This window comes from Gavialis gangeticus, unplaced genomic scaffold, assembly GCF_001723915.1.
Source record: "Gavialis gangeticus isolate Ggan-Ray unplaced genomic scaffold, GavGan_comp1, whole genome shotgun sequence".
Classification (NCBI taxonomy): domain Eukaryota; kingdom Metazoa; phylum Chordata; order Crocodylia; family Gavialidae; genus Gavialis; species Gavialis gangeticus.
In genome coordinates this window covers 8,316,927-8,329,150 of record NW_017729023.1, presented here as the reverse complement: position 1 = coordinate 8,329,150, position 12,224 = coordinate 8,316,927, and the positions used below count along the sequence as shown (strand labels likewise).

General features: G+C 38.4%; 1 protein-coding gene across 1 annotated transcript in view; it reads left to right on the top strand.

Annotated features, from left to right (window-relative positions):
- The window catches only part of MRPL1 (mitochondrial ribosomal protein L1), a 54,733-nt gene that overhangs the window by 22,859 nt on the left and 19,650 nt on the right, over positions 1 to 12,224 (top strand). Inside the window, exon 7 of the mRNA XM_019516790.1 lies at positions 563 to 663. Coding sequence (XP_019372335.1) covers positions 563 to 663 — 101 coding nt within the window. The remainder of the gene's footprint in view (positions 1 to 562; positions 664 to 12,224) is intronic.

Sequence of the window (12,224 nt, the reverse complement as noted above, 5' to 3'; positions counted from 1 at the left end):
GGAAATAAACTAAGGGATCAAAGGGACTTTGATCCTGAAAGCTTGCAGAAAAGGACAATTTTCTTGCCATTTTCCAGTTGGTCTAATAAACGGTATCATTTTGGAACCAAGAGTTCTAGTTTTTTGTATGTCTTTTTGTCTCAGACCAACACGGCTACCAAGTACACCCCAAAGCCATATTTAGGACTTTATTAGGGTTTATTTTTAAACAGACTTTTAAAAGTCTGTGAATTTGAATTTGAATTTCAAATTATCTTTATATATAGTGTTAACATTTGTTGATAAAATGCATAGAATCCCAAGACTGGTAAGTTTAGCTTGTGACCAAAGGACAGAGAACATATGAATTGCAAGCCCTGACCCTGTATTTAGCACCATGTAGACTTGCTCCTTGATAGTTCTGCTTAATGTCAAGGAGGTTACTAATTAATTATTTTAAATCCCTTTCTAGGGATCACTTGACTGTCTCTCATTTTGTTTGTAGTACATGTCATAACTCTAATAACTAGTTTCTGAAATTCTAAGACAGCTATTTTTTTTTCCTCTTCCCTTCCCCAACTAGAATCTTTGGGTCCTGATATCCCCAAAATGCTGGAATTCTTTAAAACAGGCCATGAATATATGGTGGAAGAAGATTGTCTCATCAAGACAAGAATAGGAAGAGTAAGTTTTGCCATCCACTTTAAGTATTTTCCTTCCTTTATTTCTCAGAGCAACAATTATTCTTTTTTGTGCCAAAATGTTTTGTTTACCAAGAAGCACTGTGTACACGTGAGCTTAATAAGTAAAATAGACTTTTTAATTTTAAAAGTCACATTTATAGAATCTTATTTTAAAAATCAGATAGGATGTGGCTGGTATTGCCCAAGGTATTTGTAACTGAGACATGTTAATGGTGAAGACCTTTAATGTTAATTTTCCTATGTTTGTCTGCCACCTTTTCTGATCTGTATTTCTGTACTGTACCTGTGTTATTTCTTGTATTTCTGCCTCTCTCTTTCTCTTCTCCCTTTCCATTTAGTGTTTGTATCTCCTCTCAGTTGTGTGTATTGTCTGATTTGGTTTTGCTTTGTATGCCTGTGCCAGAAAAATGAAATTTACCAGATTTCTAATCCTCAAAGTTCTGCCTGGCAGTAATTCAGAGCATTAGGAATCTTGTAAAGTCTACTTAACGACTGCTGGTTCTGCATTCAAAGGATTTACATTTTTTCAGTGTTTCAGTCTAAAGCTCCATAAAGAGTTAACATACATTACATTTTATATGGTGACTTTCATAGAATAAAAAATGTTCTTGTTACAGATTTTAGAAAAAATATTTAGGTTTAGTAGCTCTTAAAACTGATAAATTCCTGAATTAGTTGTTGTTCAAAATCTTGTAACAGTGTTCCTTTCCATCTTGGCTCAAAATAACCTGAAAATAAGATAAAATAAAAAATAAAACCTTTTTATACAGAAGGTGGACTTGAAGGAATCTTTGCAATTTAAACCAAAGATTGCAGAGGTAGCATGCCAAGTGGAAGCTTTTCAGCCGTATGAATTAAATCCGAGTTTCCCTGGATGTTGCAGAACTAGAATTGAACAGTTGTGCTCCAGCTTTATAAAGCTACCATTACACAAAAACTGAAATTAAGAAAAAACAAACTTGTAGAACAGCATAGGCTCATTTTATATTAGGAGTACTGCCCTCTGAGAGTAAATTGTTCATTCCATGCATTTTATGGTCCTTGGGAAGAATGAGATTTGTTGTGGAGGATTTGGTAACGTCTTGGGTTCTTGCTGATTGTATAATAGTTCAACATGGCACTATTTCAATTATAAACTGTGAATGATCAGGAAGAAAACCTTTTCTTGTATAGGAAAAGCAGATTGTGGTAATTTTAACTTCAACAACTGAATAGCAAAGTTGATTCCAAGACTATGGAAGTATAAGCTAAGGAATTTTACTGGAGACAAAAAATATATTAATTATTCATATATTAAGTATATAATTATTAATTATTCATCAAATGTATTAATCAGTGGAGGGTTTTTATACCCAGAAGTTTGCTAAGAAGGATTTTTCCAACTGTTTGAGTTGGTCTAATAAAAGATACCAGATTTACCCAAAGAACCTTGTCTGCTTTAATTCAAGCAAAGCTTGCTGCATCATTAAACTATCCACAACACATGTTCATATATAAATGTCACAACTGGAAGTAAACATAACTAAATATTTAGTAAGAGAAATAGGAATAGAATTTATCACGTGTACAGCATGCCCTGCAGCTCTTTTGTCCCAGTTGGATTTTTGCGTGTTGGGGAGAACGTAGTGAGCATCCACGTCAGCTGCTTCTATAGAAAAGAGAGGTTGAAAGACAGCAAGGTCGATGGTAAAGGCTGTGAGCTGAAAGTAGCGAGAAGTTATTTTCCAAGCCATGCCACTGCTATGCTTTGTGATCTTTGTCCAAATAGTTCACCGTTTTTCCTCGGCTTCCTGTTTGACCCTTTGTCTTATAGATTGTAAGGCTACTGTGGTGGGGACATTGCCTGATAGGACCCTCATCTGAATTGGAAGTTGTAAGCAATACCATAACACAAATCCCTGATGATAATAAGAATAATAATGGGGCAATCTTGTGACCCTGTCTGTGCCAGGATTTTCTCTTCAGTCACCCCAGTTTTGCTGATGCTAATGCAAGTCTGTTGGTGGTGATAGCTGGTCTGAACAAGTGTCTGGGAATCTGTTGAGACTTTTATAAAGGTATACACTAGTGAATTGCCTGTCAAGAATGATGGATGAATTTCAAATACCACTAGTGCTCACAGTAGCCGAGTAATTGTTTTCTCACTGTAGCTGGGAGCCTGGCTCCCACTTGTCCTCAGCTGGTCCCTCCCTCTTCCCTCCCCACTGCACCGGGCTTATGACACCCTTAAAGAACGTTACAGATAGACGCACAGACAGACAGGCTAAACCCGATTAGATAGATAAATAGCTTATATATTTCTGATCCAAACTAAACACAACTATTCAATTTAAAACTTGTTAGTAAAAAAACTAATTGGTTATAAACTGCATCAAAGAGTAAAGATGCATTGCAGTACTTCCAAATGATAGCCACCAAGCTGGCCTTCCTCAAATAGGTGTTTCCCCACTAATGTTGCTACTTAACTAGTTTGTTAATCCACCCTGGCCAAGTGTTTGGTGTCATGCCTCTCTTCCACACAAGTCAGGGGTCTCAGTGATGTTTTCTGAGATCTGGGAAAAGCTAGGGACTAATAATAGTAGCATTTAATTAGTAAACTCAAAGAGAGATCTGAGAATGAGAAGTTTTATGTCTGCATTTTCTTTCTTTACGCTCAATCTCTTGAAAGGACCCATTTAACGATTATAATTCTGACAGCTCCAGTAGACACTGGAAAAAATTTAACATCGTTTTTTAAAAAAACTCAGTTGGATGGTGAAGGATCACTATGAGAGATGCCCCTTTCTCCAAAGCTGAATTTGCCTCTTTTTAAAAAAGAATCCATGGCTTACTACGTGAGACCGGAAAGTAATCCTTGATCTCCCTTCATGCTAGTACAGAGACTGCCAGGGAATTGGTTCTTTGTTCTGGAAAGAGAAATAGTTTCCTGCAAACATACTCTGCAGAATTCAGCATCTTAGTAAATAATGTGTGTGTCCTGTTCTAAAGGTCATATCTGTATTATAACAACATCATCTCCACTGATAGATTTTAATATTTGTTGCCATTTCCATTATGGATCTTTGGTTCCAGTGAGTTTGTCATAAAAAATATTTTTTAAATTGAACACAAAACCTACGATTGATGCTGGTTGTAAAAACAAAAACAACCCCCACCCCCAAAAAAAAAAAAACCCAAACAAGCCAACATCAAATAAAAGGAAATTCATAGTTGCAGTTGAAAATCTGAAACGCCACCTTCTACTTTACATCATACCCTATTTTTCCCTTCTCCTACAATAACATGATTTAAGGCCAGAAGCGTCAGAGCCTTTTTTTAAACCTAGTGGATGTTTTGTTTTATCTGCTTGTAAAAACGCAGCAGCTGAAAAATTACTTACTCATGCATTTTATGAGTGTTGGTAAGTCTCTGTATATATCTTCAGGGGAAGACATGGACAGCATAGACTTTTAGTACCTGACTGATCTGTTCTTTACTCCAGGTCTCATGTATAAGGATTTATCTACAACTAGAGCTGTTCCTGAATAATTCCATTTGTGGACAAGCCCTGGCTAAAGGCAGTAGTAAACCTTGTAAAACATTGTAGCTTCAATGGGAGTTGAAAGCACTAGTATTTTACAGGACTAGCTGTTTGGTATATTTCTTAAGTGCTATCAAGAATTTATCAGTTTAACTTTTCCTTTTCTATGAGACATCACTACTTCTTTCCATATGGGACTAATTAACCTCACAATGCCAAAAGGCATACATGTGGGATATGGTAAGTAAATTACTCTCTCACAGTAACTGTCTATACAGTTGAATTATAGGATGAAATTAAAATGCATACAGTCTTCTGAGCCTATTAGGGTAAGGAGGAAAAGTGAAACCAAATGAAATGTCTTGGCATATTGAAGCATTATGAGAGAGGATATGTATAAAACAGCAGACATTCCAGCTAGCGTTGATCTCTGGGTGATCATAACAATAGAGATGCCTCGATTAATTGCAGCCTTAGACGCTTCCAGGACTGTGATGGTTTCTATTGGTTGAACAAGCTGAAGTGAGGTGATCTGTTTGTGGCTATTGGTTTGTGGTGACATGGTGGTGTTAGGGCCTTTCTTTTCTCTCTGACCAAGGATGTGAATGTGGACCTTGCTCTGGGCTCATGCTGAAGGTTGCATGCAGTGAACTTGGCTATATATGGAAAGCTGGTCATTCAAGCTAGAGAATCACTAGTGGCTGTATGTGATGCTAGCTGTGCTACTCCCTTGTATGCCATTGGCAGTAGACAGCATTCCTTAACCATGCTACCTTTGTGCTGGTATGTTTGGGTGGATCTCTGACCTTTTTTATAGAAGTCTGCCAAATTTAAAATGGCACAAAGTTGCATTGGCTACCTATCACCTGTAACATTGAAAAGGTCAGGTTGCCCTTCCTGTGGCAGTGATTAAGGACTGGAAATTTATAGTTTGCATCACATTACTGTGTCTTGAGGTTTGGGAGGACAGGATTTTGTTTCGGTGCAGCAGGGAAGGTTTCTTCGCCTTCACTTTTGGTGAATGCAAAGGACTAGGGCCTCAGAAATGATTACTGCCTTCACACTTTCGTGAACACAATGACCTCTGCAGGGCCCTTGATACTGTGGGTTCCCACTGGCTGCTACCTAGGATTTTTTCTCACGTCCTGGAGGAGGACAAAAAATAAGGTAGTGCTGAACAGATCAGCATCCTCTTACTTGAGATCAGAGGAAAATAGGGCTCGAAAGGACCTCATATGGTTATCTAGTCCAGCCGTCTGCTCAAGTCAGGAGCCCTGACTAAACCATCACAACCAAGTGTCTGTCCAGCCTGCTTTCAGAAATTATCAAGGATGGAGATTCCAGTTTTTCTAGGTAGCCTGTTCAATGCTTGACCACTCTCACTTGCTCAGTCCTCATGTAGACACAGCTTTTCACTACAGGACGGTGCTTCCTGTTGTTCCCTTCCTGTTGTTTAACAGCTGAAATTGAGAGACTCTTGCCATAGGCCTGGGTGGATATTCCTGCTCTACTTTATATAATGAAAAATCTATGACTTCCTCTAATATCCTCATAAAGAAGTTTTATTATTCTATGCTGTGGAAACGAGGAACACAATCGCTTCAGAGTATCTCTAAACCTTTCTGTAAAAAGGTGCAATTAATGTTTCGTATCAAGAGGGCATTCAAGGACGCTGGAGTTCCACAGACTGAAGTCCTTCTTGTGCTGAAATTAAAAAAATAAATCCAGATTTATCAGTTTATTATGTAGACACATGGAGGTTTCATATTGTAACTTGATCCTAGTTGCTGTATCCGCTGCTAATTAGAGGGGAATGTTTACGGTACAAACATTGCATCATAATAATTGTGTGATCGTTCATTTACCTCCAGTAAGGAGACTTAGTATTTGCAGTGAGGTAATGGATGAAAGAGATGCATTAAAATTTTCCAATAGTCATAGTGTGGGCAAATGAACATTGAACACCCCAGTTAAAAATAGTTTAACATGAACTATGCCTGCAATGTCAACTTCTGCTTTTTATTTACAAATGATATTTTCTTGCAAATATTGTGTGTGCTTGGAAACTGGTAATCAGGCAGAATTCTTGTTAGAGGAAATTTTGAATCCTATGTGAGAAGGAATCCAAACTAGATGTTCCTAGGTTATGTTTCTCCCCCTTTTTCTTTCCTCTTGTCAATCTTGTTTACTCATAAGTCACCAGTATCAGCCATAAGGGATTCTAGGTTCCCTGTTATGCAACATCAAAACTATAAATCGAGCCAATTGTACAACAAAGAAAGAGACACTTCCTTAGGTTTTAATATAGTTAAAAAGCCAGCTGTCTTTAGGTACTGTGCAATAAGTCATAACTAACAAAACTGTAAACTGTTAGAAAAGCTGGGTTTTTCCATTGTCAGGAAAATTATTGGAACTCTAATTATTTGAGAACTGTGGATTTCCTTATTTGTTGAAGAAAAATTCATTTATGGCTGCCTGCCACCATATGGGAACCTGTCAGCGGAAGAAATGAAAGCTGAGAACTATATTAATTAAATCAGGATTAATTCTTATTCATTCTGGCCACCTCACTCTGGGGGAGTGGGGGGAGATAACACACAAAAGGAAAGGTTGACTAATTTGGATTATTGTGTGGATTATTGGTATGGTTTACTGTTGGAATTTATGCTGTTATATTTATGGCTCTCTTATGCTCAATTTGCTTCAAAAACAGAAATAACTTTGAGACTGAATGTCAGGTTTTACTTTCTTCAAACTCCTTGAACCTTGTATGAAATTAATTTTACTGAACTGCAGCAGGCTCAAGTCGTAACCATAAAGAAAGCTAGCCTCTCTCTTCAGTGTAAACAGTATTAAGATTCTTGTGAGTTTACAAGACTCTTAAGAGACACTGAGGCAAAGAGAATGAACTTTTTGAATTAAGTATGAACAATCTGAGGAGATAAGGCTTTGTTGTGCGTCATGTGAGTGTATGCGTACGCACAGGCAGCATCCAAATGAGAAGGAGCGTCTGCTTGCAGTGGCACAAATAGTAGCGGCACAAATTTGAGCCACTGAAGCTACTTTGTGCTTCAGTGCACACCCCTGCACATGTGCTTTGTTGCATGGCAGGTTGTTCCACTACGGGCAAGTGCCCTTGCTCAGCTCTTCCCAGCTCCTGGTGTGCTGGAGCAGCCAGGGCACAAATGTAGTAGCAGAAACACTCTGGCTAGCAGCCAAAGCTTCTCACTGGAGGACCAAGCCTCCATTTGTTCCAATGTACTCTTTTGTAGTGTACTCTCCAACGCCTTTTTTCTTGGCACTTCTTTTGCTACAGAGACATCCCAGTAGCAAACTTTGCCTCTGCACTGCAAATTTGCAGCATGGGGCACAGTTTAACATTCCACAGGTGTGATTTGTGGTGCCATAAACAGCACATTTCTGCTCATCTGGATGCAGCCACAAGAGACCAATCCAGGCTGGCTAGGGCTTGAATGTGCAAACATCTTTCAGAATCTGTTAGTGATGTGGTTTTTGCTTGCAGATAATTGGCAATGTAAGTGGTCCTTTGGACAAGAAATTTGAAGGAAAATACCTATGTATACAAAATGGCTTTCAGTTTTATTAACTAAAGACTTTTGGGGAGGAGGAGTGCTTCATTAAATCAAAAAAATCGCAAGTTTTCTCCAGTGCAAGTAGGTTGTAGAAAAAAGACATTTTTGCTAAAGGTTTTGTTAGCCCTAAATCTTGCAAATGTTTGATTATTTCTTAGTAAAAAATCTAATGTTTCATAGTAAAATTCAGCAATATAGTACACATCACCAGAATTTCTTCCCCAAGGACAACTGGAAAAATTAATTACTGGAAAAAATTACTTGCTGAAGAAGCAGTAAAATTGGAATGTACTTATTTATCAGCATGATGATTTTGGAGCAGTTGCTAAACTATTCTTGTGTCTAATAAAAATCGGAGGCTAATTGTCTTAGCCTTAATGTACTTCAAATGCCTTTTTGCATCCTGCTATGCCTCTGTAAATTTCAAGCTGTTTTATGAGTCTAAAAATTGCCTCTGGAAGACTTTTTGTTGTATAAAATATTCTGTGCAATTAATAGGGGGTAGGTGGAATGGATATGTTGTTTAATTGGTTTTTAAGAATTTAAAGTAACGTGACGTTTGAGAGGAGAAAAAATATAAGTTCCCTCAAAACATAATGGTCTAGGCCTGGGGCTTTCAACCAGGGGTGTGCATACCCCTGGGGGTACTTGGGTTGGCCTATGGGGTACTTGGCAGTGGGTGCTGCTGCCGGCACTTCCTCCACTGCCGTGCTGCTGGCACGCTCGCTGATTTTGGCTGCCCCCACACTCGCTCATCTAGCCACTGGGGGATTCCTGCCTTCTTGATTGGCTGCTGGGGGTACGCTGACCCAAAAAGGTTAAAAATCCCTAGTCTATGCAGTCATGAACTTTTACACACTTAAGCCATGTCCACACATGCATGGACATATGGTTCCCCAGGGACGAGTGGTGGTGCACTTTGCACCACCGCTAGCTGTCCCTGGGGAACACCTGTGCCAAGCACGCTCTGGGGCATGGTAAGTTACTCCAGGTGAGGTAGGGGAGGCTGGAGCCTGCACTGGGCTGGCCCTAGTAGCCTTATCTGGGGTCCTGGGGAGCTCTTGGGGCTACAGCAGCAGTGATCCTGCTGTGCAGAGCCTGACAGGCAGCTGGAGCATGGCTCTGGTTTTGAATGGTGCGTGCTGCCCCCACATTTGCTGCTCTGCTTCTCCCCCATCCCCCCATGGGTTTTTGGTTTTGTTTTGTTTGGGTTTTTTTAACCCCACCCAGGGGTTAGAACAGCTGTCAAGTTACTTTAATTTCATCAGCTGGTTTTCTTGGTATTTGTTAATTCTTACTAGTGTTTGGGTATGTTTTTAAAATAAAAAAAACTATATCAGAGTTGTTCTTTTTAGTGAACTAAGACATATTTCATTATCTGGCTTTTCCTTGCATCTCCTTATCTTAAGAACTGGCAATCCCAATCTAAATATGTTCTATTAAAAGCAGCTGCTAATTTTCATGCAGCCTGATAAAGAGAACTTGAGGTTCATTCCCATCTTCCTGCTGACTTCAAAACATAGTCCAAAGGCTTTTCCTGTAATCTGCACCGTCTTTATTGTTGGATCCCCAGTGATCTAATGTCTCATTCTATATCTGTTCCTGCTTCCTAACTGAACCTTTCAAAGACCAGCCTTCTCTCTGCACTTGCATGTGCCCATCTTCAATATGCAGGGTCTTCTCCCATGCTGCCTCCACCATCTGGAGCAGCTTCATTGTGCTTAATTGTCTTCCTGATTAGCTTCAAATTTAATCTGACCTGGCCAATGGCCCCTAACTCTTTTCATTTAAAAAAAAAAATCCTTTTACATAAAGCCATCTATTTTCTCCATGCTAAGCATTCTCTGGCTCCATGCTCCCCACTGTATCTTGATAAATTTATGGGCATATTTGAACTTTCCGAGAGTTAACTCTGTACAGTGAAGATTTAGCTCTGAATGGTGGATACATTTTGTATGAATAACATAATCTATTCAAATGTTTTAGTTGTAATATTTTAACATTTTTTAGTAATATGGTGTTTCATCTACATACACAGCAAATTGGATTGTGAAGGATTTAAAATGATTGCTGAATTATACTTTCATTTGCAATGTTTCAAATCCCCTGGGACCACTGCTGCACTATTTCATGACTGACAAACGCTGAGTGTGCTGCTGGCTGCCCACCTAGTGCCATGGATTAAAGAATTTCAATGCTTGTGTGAACCCCATCAGTATTGCCCAGGGAAATGGTGAAAGGCAGTTTTCCAGGGATATGTTTAAACATGATTATGACCTAAAAAGTAATGACCTCCCTGCTGATGCAGACAATATGTACACATATGCTGTGCTATACATCAGTATTTAAATGTGTTGTTAGAATAATCTAAACTCTGTTGGATTTGAAAACCATGCTCTACTTTCCACTATAATTTTCTAACCTGTTTTATAGGCCAGTTAAGGCATGTCTTCATAGGTAAATAGACCATGGTAACTATTAGCTTTCTCTGTGGTTGCTCTTATTCTGCAATACGACTCAAAGGTTGCCTGCAATACAATAACTAAAATAACTGAATTAGGTGCCTAAATAACCCTGAGGATCTGGCCTTATGTTCCTTTGTCCAGTATAGTCTAATTCAGTTTGGAGGAGGATTAATCTGAACAGCAAAAGGACACTGTTCTTGCAGAATGACAGTGTTCACTTCTGAAATTACTTGAGAGTAGAGGTTGTGCTGCAAGATTCATTTCCAGTCTTATTTTGGAATGGCTTTCCTGTATCAATGAGCCTTCTGCTTTGTCTAATTTTGTCAGGAAACTGCTAGCAGCTTAAAAGAGAATCATCTTAAAACACTCTGCCCAATGGGTCTCTCTTGATGTCCAATTTAACGCAGTTGTAAAATCCTGTTAAGAAGCAACCTGACAAGTTTGAAGCCATGTTTAAGTGTTGTAGCTTAGATTACACCCCTGCCATTGCTTCAGGTGTGTTAGCTAAATGCCAGTGAAAAGCTCCAGGTATGCCCTCATAGTTAACTGTGCTACTAGAAAATGCTGTTTTTATTCATTCCATTTGTTTCAGGTGTTTAATATCTTTTAGTTTCTGGGGGCCTTTAGTGTGTTTGTGGAACACAAAGTGAGGTTTTGTTTAGTTTTAGTTGCAAGTAACTTTATAAACTATAGGTTTAATCCAGGATAACTGACTTTCTGATAGTTGCATCTTCTGCTAATTCTGGGTGAGAGGTCCTCTATATTTTTCTTCATTGGCTAAGGAGATTTCCTATTAATTACTGTAGGTCCTTGTAAGTCTAAATCAGATGACTCAAGTAGTTGAAAACTCCTGTATGATAGTCAAGGCTGTGTAAGTAATGCAAGGTGCTTTAAAATAGCTTTTATTCCTTTATTTTTTATTAATGCAACCATATATTATATGGTTATATGGATGCATTAGTAAAAATAAAGGAATAAATGCTATTTTAAAACACCTTGGATTACTAATATATATATATATATATATATATATATGAAGCGCAAAATGAATATAGGGACTTGACGCACGCACGTGCGCGCGTGCACACACAAGTTAGGGACTTGATAGATAAATAGATATAGATATATATAGGGACTTGAAGTCTGACTTGGGGAAGGTCACTTCATTTTGTGCTTTATTTTCCCATCAAAGACTGAAGATGCTTAGCCACCCCTTGCCTCCCACCAAGTGCTTTGAGTTCTCTAAGCAAAGCTGTAGAAGAGTGCAAAGTATCATACTTAACACGTATAAGTGAGTCCCTTGCTAACCAACCCCTTCCAGCTACAACTTTTTTTTTCTGTCCTCCATTCTCTGTCTTAATGCTCTTTCTGGCTTTTTATTTTGTAGCTTAATAAGAATTTTGTATTTGGAGCATCCTGCAAAGACTAACACATCTCACTGATTGTTCCAAACTTATTTGTATAGAGCAAATATTATATTTTAAAAAGGAATCTGAATGAAGTATATGTTGCAGATCTGAACATGATTTTAGAATGAGACGAATGCTACTTTTAGGTTATGCGTTTTAATCGTCCTTGCAGTTTCCTGTGCATGTATGTGTAAACTGATTTCAATATTTCTTTTCTGTGTTCAGTTCTTAGTCTTGTTGGCAATTATGTATCAAAAAAAGTAAAATACAAGCTACAGTAAGGCTTTTTTTAATGCACATTGTTTTGCTATTTACTTACTTAAGCATAAAATATTTAGTTTATGAAATGTCACCTGAAAAATAAATACAAGTTGGCTTAGATACTATTTGGATTGTCATTTGAATGGAAAACTTACCAAAAAAGAGTAAACAAAGATTAATATATTAAACTAGCAAAATAGGGGGTGGGGGTGGGGCTGGGCCAGAGGTGGAGACTAGCATTTGTCCCCACACCCTTCCCCCACTGCTCTGGGTAATGCCCCACTCCCCCTCCC